At 38.7% G+C, this 19,367-nt stretch overlaps 1 protein-coding gene across 2 annotated transcripts; it reads left to right on the top strand.

The window, feature by feature from the left end:
* On the top strand, positions 1-18,155 carry LOC145778024 (mitochondrial outer membrane protein SLC25A46-like). Of its 2 annotated transcripts, XM_082589412.1 has the most exons (9): positions 1-212; positions 377-541; positions 11,168-11,268; positions 11,698-11,775; positions 12,105-12,326; positions 12,604-12,743; positions 12,956-13,112; positions 15,353-15,451; positions 17,364-18,155. In XM_082589412.1, exons 1-9 carry the CDS (start codon positions 32-34, stop codon positions 17,583-17,585), a joined length of 1,365 nt encoding a protein of 454 aa, XP_082445538.1. In that variant the 5' UTR covers positions 1-31; the 3' UTR covers positions 17,586-18,155. The 2 variants fall into 2 exon arrangements, with proteins under 2 accessions (XP_082445538.1, XP_082445540.1); XM_082589414.1 differs by lacking the exons at positions 1-212; positions 377-541 and adding an exon at positions 10,075-10,295.
* Positions 18,156-19,367: the final 1,212 nt, after the last annotated feature.

Below are 19,367 nucleotides of genomic sequence, written 5' to 3'. Positions count from 1 at the left end.
AGTGCAGATGTAACTTGAGCTTAGTTATTGCATGGATCGTCATCAACAAAGAACCCTGACCCAAGGCCCGAGCTACAGTCGCTTGCACGGAGCATCACCAAGTGCTCCACTCACCACAAGTGTATCTTCCCCATCATTTACTGCCTCTGGTGGTCGCCCTCGCGTCCACTTTAGTGACACAGTTTTTTCTCAACAAGTGGATTATCAGGAAAGTAAGCTTCTGTAACACACATGTCGGGTGGGCCGTGTGCATGACAATATTAGGACATATGGAATTGCAACGATGCCGGAAGAAGTTTTGTTTATTCATGTCATTTCTCCATTTGTTAAACCATATGCTCAATTGCTCATCTATTGTGAATTTTTTTCTGTTCAGAACCTTTTCGTGATGAGGCGATGGACTACCTGACCATGAGACGACCATCAAATTTCACAAACGACCCTGAACTTGATGAAGTGATGCGTCACTATGGGATTGATCAGTCCGGTGGTGACAGCATTCCAACCACCAATTTTATTCCAAGGAAACCAGAACATTCAGGTGTCAAGACTTAACATTCTTCTTCTTTGTGTGCCATGCCTGTTCCAGGCTTCGGCGTTCAGGCATAGTTCTTTCTATTTATCCTAATATTGGACTGTATTAAAAACAATTTTGGTTGTAACATGAAGATGAGGTTATTGAGAAAAGTGAGATGTTGTTTTCCATGGGCTCGTTTTTCATCTTTCTATAAAAAGCGGTTTGTTCTAATTGCTCCTTCCTTATGACATGGCCAAAAAACTTGTTTGTCACTAAATGATGTTTTCAGGAGGGTTGGTTTGATTGGCTAGACTTATACGTCTTCATTTGTTTTGTGGCTGATGTATGATATTTGTTGCCTTTTACGAAAGAACCACGTTTCAGCGGCTGATTAAAACTGATTTATTTAATCATGTATCCCTTTCTGACTCATCAGTGAGAACAAAGTGTGTTCTACCCAAACAAGCTAGACACTTGTACTTACAGTGTCCCTCTGCATTGCTCTTTAATTGCATGGGGCAGCAAATTTAATGTGACAATTTACGAAGCTTTTTTAGGCTGACAGTTCTCTAGTTTTTGTTTTATATTACAATTTGGGTAGAGAGGTAACTCTTTTAAACCATAAACAGACATAACTCAGCAACAACACTACATTTAACATTATAAAAACAAAAAACAAAAAGCGAACGTTTTCGGCTAGTCATATAGCCCTTTTCAAGCCTATAAGAAAATACATTATTAAAAGAAATGCTAAAGAATCATATAGTATCACAGCAAAAATATGGTCAAAGCTAAAACATTTGAGAAACTGCCTCGACATTTGGTGACGAGAGTGGGAGAGCATTTGAATTTAGCTAATTTTAATAAAAACAGTGCAATTAAAGACCATATTAGAAACTGCCAATCGTGCTCTAACAATAAACCGTCTTTGCAGTCTTTCAAAATTGTTCGTAAGTGTTTGTCCGAATTCGACACCAAGATTCACGAGGCATTGATCATCAAATCTTTAAACCCAGGGCTCAACAGGCAATTATTTGCTTGCGGAGCTTCTTACCTTTTAGCAGTTTTTTGATTGAATTATCACGTCTTGTGTTTCTCGCATTTACTTTGTTTTGTGCCACTATCTCTTGTGCTTCTGTCTTTCTTGCGTAATCTGCCTGAGTCCTTGTCTGAACAATCAATTAATTTTACCTCTGAAATACAGACGAAATCGGTTAATCGAATCACCTATTTGCCAGACCTTTTGATACGATTATACGATTGATTCGTTTAACCAATTTACTAAAAAAAGGTTTATTGTGAATGGGCGTAATTGTTGAGAAGATGTCTGTGCTGACTAGGCTGCAACGCACATTACAACTGATACTTCCTACAACTGTTTACAATTCTGGTTAAATTTTAAAGAATTTCCTAGTTCTGTGCTACATACCACTATGCTGTATGTCCCAGCCAGCAAAACTGGTCCTTTTTACATTGATTTATCGTCTTCAGACGTTGAAACAATGTAAAAAAGATCAGCTTTGCTGACTTGGCTGAGCAGGTATGATCAAAGCATTTTTCTGCAAACTGCAGCAATCGGACTGCAAATCGGCAATCTTTCATATCACCGATCTCTGTGACGTCACAGCGCGAACTTTGACGTTGAAGTTTTTGATTCAAGCGGGCTATTTTTAGCTCCCTACCAGCTGTGTAGTTTTGAGTATGGAACGTGGCCTACGAAAATAGTGGCATGGTAGAAAAACACGGCTCACACTCATTGTTTGTTTTGGAATCACAAAGGTTTTTTTGTCAAGTCTTTTGCGCTGTCTGGTAAAATAATTAATTTGCAATGTTCTTCAACTGAACGAAACTGCACAAATGAAATTACGCACTGCATTTCACAACAGTAGGCTACTTTGTTTCAGCAATTGAAAAAAAATTCTCCAAAGTTTTCTGGTTTAAACTTTTAGACATGCTTTCGAACACTTCTCAAGCCGAAATAATTTGCCCATGTCCTTTCCTTGGAAGGCCAGTCGCCGGCAGATGACATCAAAAGCATTTAAACTTCTTTATTGGGAAGTGTGATTATTCCTTTTGTGTGCTCTTCTGTTTTAATGAAGCCCAGCTGTGCGAAAATTGGTTCTTTGTAGTGCGATGTCTAGCACATAAGATTATGGCCTGGGATTACAGACGCTTGTCTTTGTTTTGATCGCATGCGTCTGTCTCGCCTTTGCTTTATTTCGCCTTTGAACATTGCAGACAATTATGTGAAGCAAAAAAGAGACATTCTCTTTTCGCTAACGGGTACAATTATACGATTAAATGAATGAAGTAGGCAAACTAGAAGCAAATCCTGATGCTTTTATCCGACTTATTCTTTTAAGCGGTATACGCTTAACCGATGTTTTTACTTAACATTAGATTGGATTTGGTTTGGGATTTCAGGTTTTGATTCAAATAAACGATTGATACGTTTAAGCAGTATACTATTAACCGATTTCGTCTGTACTTGACCCGTTGTGCTGTGTAATTTTCAGTTATCATTTTGTGTGAGCGAGGCAGTTTCTCAAATGTTTTAGCTTTGACCATATTTTTGCTGTGATACTATATGATTCTTTAGCATTTCTTTTAATAATGTATTTTCTTATAGGCTTGAAAAGGGCTATATGACTAGCCGAAAACGTTCGCTTTTTGTTTTTTGTTTTTATAATGTTAAATGTAGTGTTGTTGCTGAGTTACGTCTGTTTTTGTTTTATATGGTTGTTAAAGGAGTTGTTCAATGAATTTCAAGGATAAGGCGAGATTGTGCTCACTGAAGATTTGGAATGGGATGAGATCAATCATACTCATAGGCGAGTGGCAAAAATCATCGAAGAGGTGTATGGAGTATCAAAGGGTACTTGGTAGAAGAGAAGCGTGGTGTGGAAGTGGAACCATGGCAAACAAACGATACGGCCTGATTTGTCACATTTCGCAAAAAATGCCCAGATTTTACCAACTTTAGGCGACTGTTTAAATGAAGTTTTGTAAAAATTATATTTTTTCGCCTTCTTTACTGTTTTCCCCAGATGACACAATGGGTTATCACATCACCAGAGTTGAAAAACAAAGACAATTTGGTTTCGAAGGATTTAATCAGACTGTTAATTTTTCAATAACAGTCTGATTGAGCGTTTTTCAACTTACTTTTTCTCATTTTCTACTGCTTCCCCAAGGCAGCAAAAAGCTTTTATATCATTAGGAGACCAGCAAAGAGTAAAAAGTAAAAACATCTCAGAAAATATCAATCAAACACTAGCAGTAGCTGTAATCAAAATCTGCAAAATGTGACAAATCAGGCCGCATCTCCAGGTGGCCATGGTGGAACAATGATGTGGTCAAGAAAGTTCTAAAAAGGAAGAACAAAGAACTGTTGAAGCGTTTCGTTTGTGCAATATTGAGCATATCCAAGCGAAGATTGGTAATAACATGATGAATGGGGAAGAAATGCCCAGCTGGAGAAAAGGTGTGCTTATACTACTACACAAGGGTAAAGGTGACACAAAAGAATGTACGAGCTATCAGAGAGTAAAAGTGTTTGAACATTTGAGGAAAGTTTTGGAAAGAGTTTTTGAAGAGCAAATCCGGCAGAGAGTTGACATACGTGAAATTCAAATTCAATTCTGGATTTATACCAGGGAAAGGAAAATACATATACCGGTATACTCTATTTGCTTAACGGTACGGTAAATGTTAGAAAATACGAAAGAATGGGAAAAGAAGTGTATTTTGTATTCATTAATTTAGAGAAAGCTTTTGATCGTGTTACGACAAAAGTGATTTGGTTGGCATTAAATGTCAGAATGATTTAAAATTCACTACTCAGTGCATTGCTTTTCATCTTCCTTATGGATGCTTTAACAGATGAACTGGAAAGACAATGAAAACATTTTTGTACACTGACGATTTAGTGCTTAGGAGAGACAGTTGGAAAAAAGTTGAAGAAAATTATGTTAAATCGGAAAATGAATTGGAAAACAAAGGTTCAAAAGTGAACGTGAATGAAACGAAACCAATAGGAATTAGAATAAAATGTACTAATGAGGTACTGGCAGCAGGGTTGTCGGTATTTTACCCGACCCAAAAAAAACCGGGTGGGTTTTTTTAAAAAAACCCACTTAAAAAAACCCAAAAAAACCCATAAAAAAACCCAGAGCATCATATTTGTCCAGTTTTTAATAGAAAATTAAAAAAATGAACAAAAACACTACAAGGCACTTAAAACAAACTTTAAATTAGGACTTAAGGATGTGATTGTGCAGTAAATTTCCAAGAATAAACTGAAAACGCAGTGGATATTGTACAGTGCACAAAAATCAAGTAATGCCACTTTGTGTATACTACGCTAAAACTCATTTATGCAAGAAGGCCTTATAGGTAAACTGGTGAAAGTACTACTCTATCTGTCACAATCAATGTGTAAGGCCTCGCGTCGGGCTGCTTTGCGTCTTGACAGAACGTGTTGTTTTGGTTGTAGAATTCTGGTGCGATGCGTTATTGTCGGTTATGACCTGAAGTAACCTCTGATTACGAAATCTGTATTATGTAACGTGTTTTCTACAACCTTCGGCCCTACGGGACATTCTAGAGACTTCTGTTGTTTACTTTACATTTCAATGCTACGTGACCGACGATGCGTTCGTGTGATGCAGCACTGCGTAGCCTTCTCGAAGTTACTAGACCGTACAAACCTTAGTGTAATTTGCGTAATGGATTATTATGATGATTATTATTATGAGTTGATTGTGAGAGTTGTGCTATGAGTTGTGGATTGGTAGTTGATGCAGAAATTATTGGTGATTGAGACTTGAAATAATTGAATACAAGTAGATGAGAATTGGTGCTGATATAAATTGTGTTCGAATTTAGAGTTATTTGAGAAGCCGTTCGTTAAAGTTCTTCAAGAAGTCAGATTATCATTTCACTAGTAGAATTATTCGACATTTAATTGACTGCTTTTCGGTTTGACCCATTAAACTACGTCATTGAACCTTTCCAAGTCTTTTTCCTGGTAAGAGATAGAAAGAAATCGTGACATTCTGGGGGCTCGTCCGGGATAAACCGAAAAAAATTGACCGAAAAACCGAAGAATACCGAAGATTTATTGAAAGAATAATAAATTAATGTCAAGATGGCGGATACTGTCAAACATGAGATGATTGAAGACTTAGGGAGCATGGCTGAACGAATGGGGCTGACTGGTAATGAGAAGTCTCAGTTTGTGATGGAAGAGTATCACAAGATAATGGACCAAAAAGCTCAGCGAGAAGCTGACGAAAGAGAAGATAGAAGAGCTGCTCGTGAAATAAGGAAAGCAGAACTTGAAGCTGAGGAAAAGCGAGCACAACTTGAAGCTGAAGAAAAGCGAGCACAACTTGAAGCTGAAGAAAAGCTAGCACAACTTGAAGCTGAAGAGAAGCGAGCACAACTTGAAGCTGAAGCTGAGGAGAAGCGGGCACAGCGCGAAGCAGAAGCCGAAGAGAATCGGGCGCGAAGCAGAAGCCGAAGAGAATCGGGCGCAACGCGAAGCAGAAGCTGAAGAAAGAAGAGCGCAATATGAATTGGAAAAGTTAAGGCTTGATTTAGAAAAACAAAAACTGGACATTGGTGAGCGATCTAATTCTACTAATGATAGTGCTCGAGATGTTATTGTGGCGCAAGTTAGACGTCCAGATTTGCCATCATTTGTTGAAGAAAAAGATAAGTTGGATAGTTACTTGTTAAGATTTGAAAGATATGCTACAATAGCCAAATTGGAGAAGTCGACGTGGGCTACCCAGCTAAGCATGTTATTATCGGGACAAGCTCTTGATGTATATTCAAGACTTTCGCAAGAAGAGGCCATGAACTACGACAGATTGAAGTTAGCTCTGTTAAAGCGATACAATTTCACCGAGCATGGATACCGTCAAAGATTCCGTGAGGCAAAGCCTGAATGACACGAAAGCCCAGGTCAATTTATTGAACGTTTAAGAAACCTTTTATTAAAATGGTTTGAACTTTCGGGGGCCGATCAATCATTGGACGGATTGGCAAACCTTATAGTTAAGGAACAATTCACAGATTCATGTTCAAAAGATCTGTCTGTTTATCTAATGGAGAGAAGTCCAAAGACTCTAGAAGACATAGCCAGTGTGGCGGAACAGTATTTAGTTGCTCATGATGAGAAGTTGTCGACTGAAGAAACGTTGTCATGCGATAATGACGAAGAGCAAACAAATAATTTTAAAGGAGGTGCGGTTCCAAGAGAAGTACGTTGTTTTAATTGTAATGGCTTAGGTCATAAGGCTGTTAACTGCCGGAAGAAGACTAACAGAAATCATCAGGAATCGAGGAAGTGGTGCAATCGTTGCAATAGGCAAGGACACGAAGCGAAGGAATGCAAGGACAAGTCGTTTTCCCGATCCAATCAGTCTGGAAAAGATAAAGACACAGACGTTTATCGATGCGGTTGTGCATTAATGATTCCTGAACCCACGCTTGAAGAGGAGAAACCGGATGAAGATGTTTGCGGAAAAATAATACCTGAAGATTACCTGCCAGTAGTAGATGGAAAAGTTGGAAACAAAAAGGTAAAAGTTTTACGTGATTCTGGTTCTACGGGTATAACGGTGAGGAGAGATTTGGTTAAAGACAATCAGTTAACGGGAAAAACTGGAATTGTGATGTCGATAAATAACACTTCAATCCAAGGACCGTTAGCGAAGATATATATCGAAACTCCGTATTGTAGTGGGACTGTGAAAGCGTTATGTTTACAAAACTCTTTAGTTGATCTTGTAATCGGAAATGTTATTGGGAGAAATTCTGAAGTTACTTGTTATTCTTGTGGCAAGAATGGTCACTTTGCTCGAGATTGTTCTGCAGATAATCAGCAACGATCTCACGATGACGGATATTACGAGCGCGAAGAACCGAGGAGAAGAGGCAGGTGACGACCATTTGGAGTTTGCTATAGATGCGGTAGACGCGGAGACTTCGCCAGGGAGTGCGTTGCTGACGGCGGACATTCGGAAAACAGACGTTGCCGTGACAACCACTGCTACCGATGTGGAGAGATTGGACACATAGCCAGGAGCTGCCCTTTTGATGAAAAGGCTTGCTACAACTGTCATAAAGAAGGTCATCTCGCCAAGGACTGTCCGGAGAGGAGGTGTTTCCGATGTAGGAAGATGGGTCATCTTGCTCGCCGATGCATTGAAGACATTGAGGTCGATGGAAACTTTCGCAGTAAACGTGACTATTGTTTTGAGAAAAGCTATCGTTGGTAGATCATACAACGATGGACTTATGAGAATTGATTTATTGAGTAATTAATTGTTTTTGTAGTGTGTTTTGTATTGATTGTGTTGTTATATTGTTTGCAACAATCAATGTGTAAGGCCTCGCGTCGGGCTGCTTTGCGTCTTGACAGAACGTGTTGTTTTGGTTGTAGAATTCTGGTGCGGTGCGTTATTATCGGTTATGACCTGAAGTAACCTCTGATTACGAAATCTGTATTATGTAACGTGTTTTCTACAACCTTCGGCCCTACGGGACATTCTAGAGACTTCTGTTGTTTACTTTACATTTCAATGCTACGTGACCGACGATGCGTTCGTGTGATGCAGCACTGCGTAGCCTTCTCGAAGTTACTAGACCGTACAAACCTTAGTGTAATTTGCGTAATGGATTATTATGATGATTATTATTATGAGTTGATTGTGAGAGTTGTGCTATGAGTTGTGGATTGGTAGTTGATGCAGAAATTATTGGTGATTGAGACTTGAAGTAATTGAATACAAGTAGATGAGAATTGGTGCTGATATAAATTGTGTTCGAATTTAGAGTTATTTGAGAAGCCGTTCGTTAAAGTTCTTCAAGAAGTCAGATTATCATTTCACTAGTAGAATTATTCGACATTTAATTGACTGCTTTTCGGTTTGACCCATTAAACTACGTCATTGAACCTTTCCAAGTCTTTTTCCTGGTAAGAGATAGAAAGAAATCGTGACACTATCATATATTGTAGTACTCTGTATATATGATGTGAAATGCAATTTAGGAGGTTATTTACCAATTACAGATTCTGGATCCTAACGCATGGCTGTTTCAGAGCATTTGCCTAAATGGCCATTGGCCACGCAATTGCTCATCCATTAGTCATTACTATATAAAATATATATATAAATGATAAAAAATATTTAAATATAATGGCATAAATGCTCCTTGCCTTCAAATCTAAAGCAAATGATGCAATAATGTGATTTCTATTTTCTACCACGGTAGCATCAACTTGGTATAGAAATCATTGGATGATGCAACATCCAACTTGATCTTGAAATTAATGGATGATGCAACATTCAAGCAACAACAGCCCTAGTGCATTATTTTATTGAGTTATGCAAGCATGTACTGTGAGTGAAAGGCACTTCATTCGTAAAAAGTAGTTTTGAGGTGAAATAAGCATGAATCTTCCTTTTTTTGCATCTTTTTTAAAAAAACCAATAAAACCCAAAAAAACCCGGGTTTTTCTCAACCCTGACTGGCAGTCAATGTTATGGACCCATTCCCACTTCCCAGTATGTGGCAAAAGAGTAGTGATTAATGCTATTCACTTCAGTGTAATAAATGCTAGGATTGGGTGCCCAAAACTAAAGAGATGCTAAGGCATTCGTAGAAGATTAATGAGTGGATGCGTTTTGAGTGTAAAAGACGGGAAGATATTGTAATTGGTGAAATGTTCGAGGAGCGTGTGAAACTGGGATGTGATGAGATACAAGTTGTTTTGGAATTTTGCTATCTTGGAGAATGGAGATATGTTAGAGATTGATAATTACACCAGTAGAGTAGTGACGGCAAGGATACGTGCGGGTTGAATAAGGTTCAAAGAATTGTCAGGCACACTTTGTGGCAGAATGCTTTCTTGCAGATTAAAAGGAAGGTCTTACAAAGCGTGTGTAAGAAGCGTGATATGTTATGGAAGTGAATGCTGGACGATGAAAAAGATGCATATTAGGCGAATGTAAATGACTGAAATGAGGATGGTTCGTATGATGTGTGGCAAGACACATATTGACAAAATTTTAAAATGATGTCTTGATAGAGTAGACTGATGTTGAGGATGTAGAAAAGTACTTGCGTGGTCATCGTCTAAGATGGATTGCACATTTTGAACGAATGGATGTGAACAATTTGACATAGCGAGTTTGAAACAAGGTGGTGACTGGGGAAAATGAGAAAAGGAAGACCAAAGAAAAACATGGGAAGACACTGTAAAGGATGATCTGACTACAAAGAAATTTGAAAATGGAAGATGCCAATGACAGAGAAATGGAGGAGTCACTGCAAACAACTGGTCAACCCTGATGTTTGAGGATGAAGATTAAGCTTCGTTGAAGCAAAATGGAGAGAGATGGTACCTAGAAAGTCTTATATTACTTAGGTTAACGGCACAAAGTTTGGAAATCATTGCTTCAACCAAGTATTTTGTGAATGTGATGTAACAAAGCCTCTATACTTGGGTTGTTACAAGATCATTGTTTTGTAACAGTTGCCCATATGCAGTCCATAAGTATTAACTGTATTAGCAAACATGTGTTAGTTTGTATTTTAAGTTATGCAGTAAATCCATAAAAGGAAAGGTGTTGTGTGGTGTTTCTTAGCGAGTGTTATGTCTTTTTCTCTTGTGTAATCGTATGTATGGAAAACTTTCGAGTTCAGTTTGGAAAATGGCCTGATACATTTTTATTATGTAATCGACTTGATGCAACAAAGACAAGTGAGTAAAACTTGGAGAATTCCAGATATATTATATATATATCACCGTACTGAAAAAAATTGAATGCAGTAATATTGACAACCTTTTAAAGTACATGTAGTTCAAACAGAAATAGAAAATGTTGGGTGGAAATTCAATGTTCATGACAAAGTCCAAATTGAAATTCTTCTGTTGCAGATCGCGATTTCGGGTATTGATGAACCCTCTTCACTCTTCAGTATATACAATTTATTAGCTCATAGTATCAGTAAAATTTACAGCACTTCACTTTAGAAAATGACTAAAAATGTTATGTGGTTGCTAAGGAACAAATTAGTTTGCGAAATTAGTCTGCAAGCAGTAATAATGTCGAAATTCTCTTTTTTCATATACCGGTACATTACTATTCTCATAATGTATTGCAATTAAAGGAAAAGGAAATTCCATCTATAACACATGTATTGCCTTAGCTTAGAAGGTAGATGGAATCTGGTATATGATATATCCAATGAACGTGTGGCGGTGTGAAACGCACTAAAAACAGGACATTTTTTTCTTTGCATTGCTCAAACAAATAGGCCAAGTTGCTTTGTAATAATTCATCTTCACTAGGCTACACCTTAACCTAGGCTACACATAAGTTGCACGCTTTGCCCCAGACAAGATGTAGACCTAGTTTCTCATTTTGGTTAGCTTTGAATTCAACAAGCAACGCGTTGACTTTTGAGTTAATTCTACCTCGGCCAATCAATTTGTCGATTATTGAATCCGTTGGAAAGCACTAGATGACATCAAGTGAGTGGTTTACATGTGTTCACCTCAATAAAACCAACTTTTCTATGAGCTTAGTCGAATATTAATACTGATCAGTAACCCATATTTTGCATGTTCAGAGCACAGCCAACGATTGGCGGCGTTTGGTGTGAGCTTGAGCAACAGACTGAGCAATGCTATCTTCGCCTACCCGTTTGTGGTGCTGCGACGGCAATGCCAGGTTAGTGATGCGCCTTGTGGTTTTCTGTGTCAACTCAACTACAAAAACTGCTGCCTTCGCATACTTAATGTGAAATTTAGAAAGCTTTGTCTTGATTATTAACAATTACCTTACTAAATATAAAATTATTTGACCCGAATCGGCGCACGTCCAGGAAAAGGGCAAAACACATCTGTGATGTCATGAGATGCAACAATACTATTTTTGAAAATGCCGACGAATGTTTTGTTTGGAAGGTGCCATTCTTATTTTTGTATTTTGTTTTCTCGTCCCAAATGAAAAGTTTATGCCAACAGTTAATATTGCACTGGAATATAATTTGACATGGGACACGCCTTTGTAAATTGGCCAAGCGCGAACTTGAAGGCTTCTTCAACATTGAATGTAAGGAGTAATGCTTCCTGTAGTTTGAACGGTGATTTTCCCTAGGTCAACAACATCGGGAAGCGGTACCATCTCACCCCGTTCAGCCTGGTTGGTGTCACTTTGAACTTGCAGCGCGCTCAGGTGGGTTTTGTGCGAGTGAATTCAGACAGCTTCATGGCATTTAGTTTCGGAACCGCCTGCAATTATCCGATCCATGTTACGCAGCTGTGCCAATAAATTGGTTGTAGGCCTACGTTTGAAATGCGATTATTTTCTTCGTGTTTAGATTCTTGTTATATAAAGTGTGACATTCGACAAACCTTCGATTGCTTTAGAATTTTCCGTAAAGTAAACAGTTTAGCGCCACTCGCAGTTTTATACAGTTTCAACTTCATTGTCACCTTGCCCGTTGTGAAAAGAGGCGCAAGAAACAATTGATCAGAGTTACGTAACTTGACGTTTGTTTGCAGGGACTTGCCTGTCTGTGGAAGGGGATTGGGAGCAGCTTCATGGTGAGCGGACTCACCCTCTGCGCTGAAACTGCCATCAGCGAGGCATCGCATGGTGCGCTTCCGCACGACGTCGCCATACATCCGTCGGTACAGTCGTTGACCAACCACATCGTGCTCAAGGCGATATCAGCCGCCATTGTTGCACCTTTTTATGCAGCGCACCTGGTGGAGAGTGTGCAGGTTCGCAATCGTGTAGTTTATGTTGCAGCAAGTACACGTTTAGTGTGCTATGCGGCTGTATCCCTTTAATAAATAAATTTAGTGGAAATTCGAAAAGAACTTATTGAATAATGTAGAAGTCTTTTGAAATAAGAGATTAACAAGTAAACTTCGGGTAACAAAAGCTTCTTCACCATGACTTCAAGATGGAAGCGGTAAGAAACGTGTTCGGAAACTTGTTAATCTCAATGATGCGTTTATGTTAACGTCTTCTACTTGAAAGCAACTTCATTTGCAGAGCGACATGGTCAGTGAGACTCCTGGTCTGTTTTCTTGTCTCATTGATGGCGTCAGGAGGTTGTTGGGAAAGAGTCAGAGTCCTCGGATGCTCCCGTGGCGCGCAATCATTGTCCCACATTTGTCGCATGTGCTCACCAGGTGAACACCTTGCCGATGACATGCAATAACTGTTAATAGATAATTTCAGAAAATTTTTAAATTTGTTTTAATCAACAAGTTATCTCGTGTGACCGCGAAGTGGTAGCGGAACTTAGTTCTCCATACAGTTCATGATGTCATTGTGATCATAATAATTATGGGATGCATTGCTATGGATGGATTGCGATATTAAAATCGTCATCTTGTCCCAGGTACATCCTGGTCACCATCGTGCAAAGAGCGGTTCTTCATTTCATGCACTGGTACGCGCGCTGTATCCAAGACCATGAGAGGAACACGGAGAGATCGGGCGCTCTCCCTCCATCCGTGTGGTCCACTGATGGGACGCAAGTGAAAACGTTTCTCACTGTGAGTGGTCGCTTTGTTGCGGTAACGTGGCTATTCTTTACAACAAAGAAAGTTTATGGAGCTTTGCGGCTTTGTTTATCTAACGCTGTTAAAAGAAATGTTCGGCTTGTTTTCCGGGAGATTGACCTACTTTTTGAATAGATTTTACTCTAGTCACCAGCAGAATTGGATCAATTACAAAGTTTTTGTTCAATTACATCATGATTACAATTGCACCGTCAAAGTTTTATTACATTGCAATTAGGCCTACAAGCCCCACACTGCTCTGAAATTTTCAACTTACAATTACTTCCAAATGTAATAAATTATAATATGTTTTACTTAAAGAAATTAAATGTTTCAATGTTTATGGATGATTTTTACAGTTTGATTTTATATATTTGCATACCCGTATAAACCCGTAGAATTGCATTTGATAAAGATTAGGTTGCAATGCAGAAGTCCCTTTTGAATCCCAACTGAGCGGTTCAACAAAAGTACAGATATCATGCGTGCAACTTACAAAATATAATTTTGATTTGGACCAATTTTTTTTTTAAATTACAATTACACAACAACAACAAAGTATCAATTACATGAAAATGTGTAGTTGAATGCATTTAATTACAATTTTAATTGATCCAACTCTTTTCACCATAGGCATATCATTAACGCAAACCCGGTAAATGAAACCGCAACTGAGGTATTGTTTGTAGCAGAGCTGTGGAATCGGAGAGATTTTGGCGTATCAGGGGCCAGAGTTCAAAAAAGCCGACCCCAACCCCAGCTTGATACAAAACTATAAACAAAAAAATCTTGTTGCAACCTTTTTTCAAAATATTGTTTCTTGTTTTCCATATTGTGCTCAAAAGCTTTACCAGAAAATAGAGATTGTTTGTTTTTGTTCGTTTAAATTTCGATCACTAGGCTACTTCACAATCAGAATCAAGGTTGCCAGATGTTTTTTTTTTAATTTCCAGCCCAATTGCTACTGAAAAGTAGCCCAATCATCACAAGTGATAATGCAAGCCCAAAATATGACAAATTTGTGCAAAATACAGTATAGTCAAAGTTGAAAAATTTTGGTAAAAATGAAACAAAACCAAACGAAAAAACACTATGACTTCCAAATTTTCCTGCGACTGCTAAAATTTTCCCACGACTCCAAAACAAAACTAACCAATTCCTGGGGGAAAACCGCGGAACTGGCAACTCTGATCAGAATACACAATACACATCGACTACTTCAAATTTTGATGTACACAATATTGGAGCATAATAACACTTGGAGACTTGTAATACTTCAAGTGGGCACCTGGTTTCATTAAGCCAGAACTGAATTTAAGTGTGCAAACGTGGAGAGGAAGACTTCGTTCTCGACAGACAGACAGCCCACACCCTCGACAGGAGGATTAATTCATGGCCTGTATAATCAAAATTGGTTGATGATGATGATGATGATAAAACGCACTTTTTCACTTATTGTGAGGAAATAGATATAAAATGCTTGCAACGGTTTAAAAAAAGGTTTTGTTTGTTTGTAGCATGTGGGCAGGGGCGTAGCCAGCACAAAAGTTTCTGGAGGAGAATCTTTGCAATTGTGAGTGAGTCCAGCAACGAGGCACTAAAGACAAAGCACCTAAAAGGGGGTCTGGGGGAACTCCCAAAAAAATATGAAAAAATACCTTAAAATCAGCGTTTTGGGAGTACTTTCAGTCTAAAACTCTAAATCAATAGCAAAACTTTGTCAAATGATACTGTAACAGAGTGTGAAATTTTGATGAAAAATATTTAGGTGGGCAAATTTCCCTTTCCCTCCCTAACTACGCCCCTGCATGTGGGTTGATTGGTTTACGAATTAATCAAGTAAGGATAGACGCTAAAAAGTAAAGAAAGTGCACAACAGACACCGGTGACAAAACTGTGGTTCAGCATACCACGGTAAATATTTCAAACAAATGCAAACCTGCTCAATTTAGATATAAATTGAGTTTTATAATGTGATAAATGAGACCAAAACTCTTACTCCCAACACCACAACAACTTTAACGCACTACGTTTCATAAAACTACTACTTACTTTTTTTACTATTCCAAATATTAAAAAAGAAATGGCACCACTGAAGTTAGTTGACCATTTATAAATCGAGGAGTCGGAGTCATAGATCTGCAGTCAATTCGAGTTGCTAGATGCCATTGTATGGAAGAGTTGCTGGTTAGGTTGTCACATTGTGTACTCGAATAACCAACCGCCCATTGCAGAACCACTACCCCGAACTTATATCCGGCTTCCTTGCGGATGTAATATGTGACGTCGTCCTCTACCCGGTGGAGACAATCATGCACCGGATTACCATACAGGTACAAGTGTTGCCTTAAACATTCATTGAAAACAAGCTAAAATTAAAAAAGTAGTATCATGACCACCTGGAGATGCGGCCTGATTTGTCACATTTTGCAGATTTTGATTACAGCTACTGCTAGTGCTTGACTGACATTTTTTGAGATGTTTTTACTTATTGCGGTTTCCTAATGACAAAAAAACTTTTTTGTTGCCTTGGGGAAACAGTAGCAAATGAGAAAAAGTAAGTTGAAAAACGCAAAATCAGACTGTTATTGAAAATTAACACTTAACAGTCTGACTAAAATTTACAAAATCAAATTTTCTTTGTTTTTCAACATGTGAGGATGTTAAAACCTATTGTGTCATCTGGAGAAAAGAATAAAGAAAGCGTAAAAATCTAATTTTTAGAAAAATTTATTTAAACGTTCGCCCAAAGTTGGAAAAACCTGGAAATTTCTGCAAAATGTGACAAATCAGGCCATATCTTTAGGTGGCCATGGTAGTATTTACTTTTATGTTTATGTGTAATGAAGTGAACTTAACGTGCTGCATGTTGGCCGGGGTGCCCTCATGAACTGCAAGTCGAACCCAGGCGACACCTTGTGCCATGATGACATCATGCAGCCAACAATGACGTCCTGATGTTTTGTTGCAAATTGAAACACGTCATTCCCCACATGAAGCGAGGCATGGAGGTTTCACCGAATGACAAGCCAATAACTCGTTGTAAACTCTTGATACTTTGTCTGCAAAACAATAGTTGGCTATCGGCTTCATAAACAGATTTCGCAAATAACCCAGTTATTTGATTTCTTCTCAAGCCTCTAAGCTCCCGCGGCCATGCCCGCCGAAACTACAGCGCTGGTAGCCTGGTAGGCCATGTTTGGTCGCCGGCTTCCACAAGCCAACATTTCTCCACACTTGTTTCTTCGTCGAACTTTTTTCTCTTCACTCGCATTCGCAACCTTTTCATAAACAAATCAAAGTCTTTTACTCGCCTACGAGAAATATTGCTGAAAAAAGTTTCGCTAAAACGCTAAGCGTCTACCTATAAAAACTGTAAGGTTGTCTCCACACCTACTTGGAAAGCAGTGCATATAAATACAACTGCAAATATGTTTTAAGGCCTTATTTGTGTCGTTACCTGAATGAACGCAAAAGCACGATATTAATTAACAGATATTTAAAAACACGATTTTTAGCTGATTTTTTGTTTTAGCTGCCGAGCGCCAGAATTTAGCCGCCGAGAAAGAGTTCTGGTAGGCCATGCTTGGTCGCCGGAAAAATAAAGGAGCTTAGAAGCCTGTCTTCTCTCATAATAAAAATACTAGGCGAAAGAAAAATATTTAGTCGTTAGCACGAATTTTGGTTGAGACACAGCTGTTTTACGCGTGAATTTACAAGCTTCAAAATTTTTCTGGACATCGTTTTTTAACCAAGATGGTGTAAAATTTAACGTGAGGCCTGACAGTAATATTCCAATGAATTCAGCAAAAACGTTTTGTAACTAAACTACTTTGTCGATTCCACCTTCTGGTCCACAGCAAGGATAGGTTTTGTGATAAGGAGGCCCCGGGAAGTTTATCACATTATTTTCTAAGTACTCTAGAGCTTCGTTGGATGTCCTGACTTTACAAACGAAGAAACCGCGAGATCAAACAGCGCTAGTTCGACTCTCGCGGTGTGTGCTTGAGCAACGCACTTCAATGACAGCTCTCCATTCACCGTAGCATGATGGAATGGTTCACAGACAACAATCGGAAGCTTCACTCCGTCAATGTCTGTGGCGTACCTACGTCAGTGGATTAAGCTCTCGAAGAAGTTTCTCAGACCGAGGATAAATATTCAATTAATCAATTTTGAAAACTGTTCCCTTTAGTATTCATTATGTAATGACTTGATGTACTTCTTACCGTCGATGCCTTGCAGGGGACGCGAACCATCATCGATAACACAGACACCGGGATTGGCTTCCTTCCTGTTGCCTCAAAGTACGACGGCTTTGTAGAATGCCTCACTGCTGTCATAGAAACAGAGGGTTACAGCGGCCTCTACCGGGGCTTTGGAGCCCTCATCTTGCAGTATGGACTGAAGTATTCAATAATTCGATTTACAAAATTTATCTTGAGAGTTTCGTCTCCCGCCTTGTAGTTTCCGTTGTCTCGACGTGTTTGACGTTTTTCCTTCTGAGAATGTTTATTGTTTATACCTAATTCTATTTTTCACATCATTCAATGACTTGCTGGTGTGTTATATTTTTAGAGTGTTGCCATGTTTTGTCGTTTGACTCTGATAACCATTGCCGCGGTATCCCAACAGGTGACAGTACAGTTGTTGTTCAATCATGTGATCACTCCTTGGTTGGTCTTCCGACTTGGTGCAATAAACATAAGAGCCGATCGATTTTGGTTTAGCCTCCCGAGTGTCGCACTATCACTTTCTGCCATTTTTTCAACGCCTGCTAGCCAAAGTTAACCCAATGCATGGCAAGTATTGCGTTTGCCAATCCTAACTTATTGTGGGCTTCAGCTTCCCTGTACGTTAATTCCAGGGTTATGTGTTATGTAATGTTGAGTGGGGTAAAAACTGGCTTATGACGTAACTATGCATTGTATCGCATTAGCCACACGTCAGATAATGTCAATTAACCGCAACAAGTTTGAGTCGAATGGATTTTATTTCTTGATTAAAACTCTTTTATTTGATTTAATCAAACTTTGACTTAGCTGCCTGCACGTGGCAAGTGGTTTGTCCGGCAGTGGAAAGTTTTGTTATAGAAGTTCACTTGTGCGTGATGACAAATGCAATAAGCAAGCTGGATTCATTTTCATGTTGAACGGCTGCAGTAGGTCAGTTCAGTTTTTATTTCTGACCATCACAGCAAAAACAATACACGGCAACGTAGCAAAGGTCGAGAAAAAGGTAAAAGCGGCAAACGCGAACGTTAAAACGTGCTTGAGACCGAAATAAGTTATAAAGTTGAAAGAAAAATGGCACGGTCGCAAGACGTTCAGAAAAATTTGAGATAGAAAGGGAAATAAAAAACAAACAAAAATAAAAACAACATATATTCACTTTGTTCAGGCAATGGCTTTATTAGCCCATCTTGCTTTAGCTGATATTTTCAAAACTTGTATAAATACTAGACTTGCCATGAAGATCGGCCATGGCTCGTTATTAAGAGTGCTGATGGTTGTGAACATAGCCGTAGGAGATGGGGGTTGTTCGCCCGCTGAAAATAATGTCGCAAATTTGGGCAAAAATGTCCTGTTATTTGGGCAAATCAATCTTACCATGATGTTTCGACGTCTCACCAGTTTACAAACTTTACATAATTGTTATAATTTATGAACACATTGATATTTTCCAATGAATATAAAATGTATTATCGATTTTGGAAACTATTGCATGAGATATTCCAATCTGGGCAGAAGGATCGGTTTCGATTCCACAACTGCAAAGAGCACTGATAAATTTATTGCTGATATTCACTAACATGTAGGCTGCATTTCTTCACAGGTAAGAATTAAAAGCCTGCCAGGTGCTGGTAACTTCATGATGTTTTTTTTTTTTTTTTAATATAGATTGATTGAATCTTTATCCTCGGACTGGAAAAGCTACTTGCAGAGCTTAATCCAGGCAGTTTCGCATACTTGTAGAGGCTTTTGGCTCACCTACCCGGCACCGAAATTAACAGAGTGGCGTTTGCGATTGTTGAAGTGTTGTTGCCGGAAATTATTCCATTTTGTATAAAAAATATTAACATTTTTCTTTGAATGTAAAATGTAGCATCGACAATTTTGAAATTGGTATTAAAATTTGAGCAGAATGTTAAGTTTCGATTCAGTGTCAGGGATATCTAAAGAAGGGGATACGAAGGCTCAGAGCGATTGCCTTATTCTCATGACACTAGAAGGGCGGTAGTTGGTACCT

Source organism: Aplidium turbinatum, chromosome 10 (genome assembly GCF_918807975.1).
Source record: "Aplidium turbinatum chromosome 10, kaAplTurb1.1, whole genome shotgun sequence".
In the NCBI taxonomy this organism is placed as follows: domain Eukaryota; kingdom Metazoa; phylum Chordata; class Ascidiacea; order Aplousobranchia; family Polyclinidae; genus Aplidium; species Aplidium turbinatum.
Note: the sequence above shows the minus strand (reverse complement) of the source record. Positions and strands in the feature narration are given on the sequence as shown.

Bases quoted from the DNA above. Each gene is read 5' to 3' on its own strand.
- LOC145778024 (XM_082589412.1), top strand. From the start codon at position 32: ATGGATCGTCATCAACAAAGAACCCTGACCCAAGGCCCGAGCTACAGT. The intron at 11,269-11,697 runs GTTAGTGATGCG...GATTTTCCCTAG, and splicing joins TGCTGCGACGGCAATGCCAG to GTCAACAACATCGGGAAGCG. The intron at 12,744-12,955 runs GTGAACACCTTG...ATCTTGTCCCAG, and splicing joins TTGTCGCATGTGCTCACCAG to GTACATCCTGGTCACCATCG.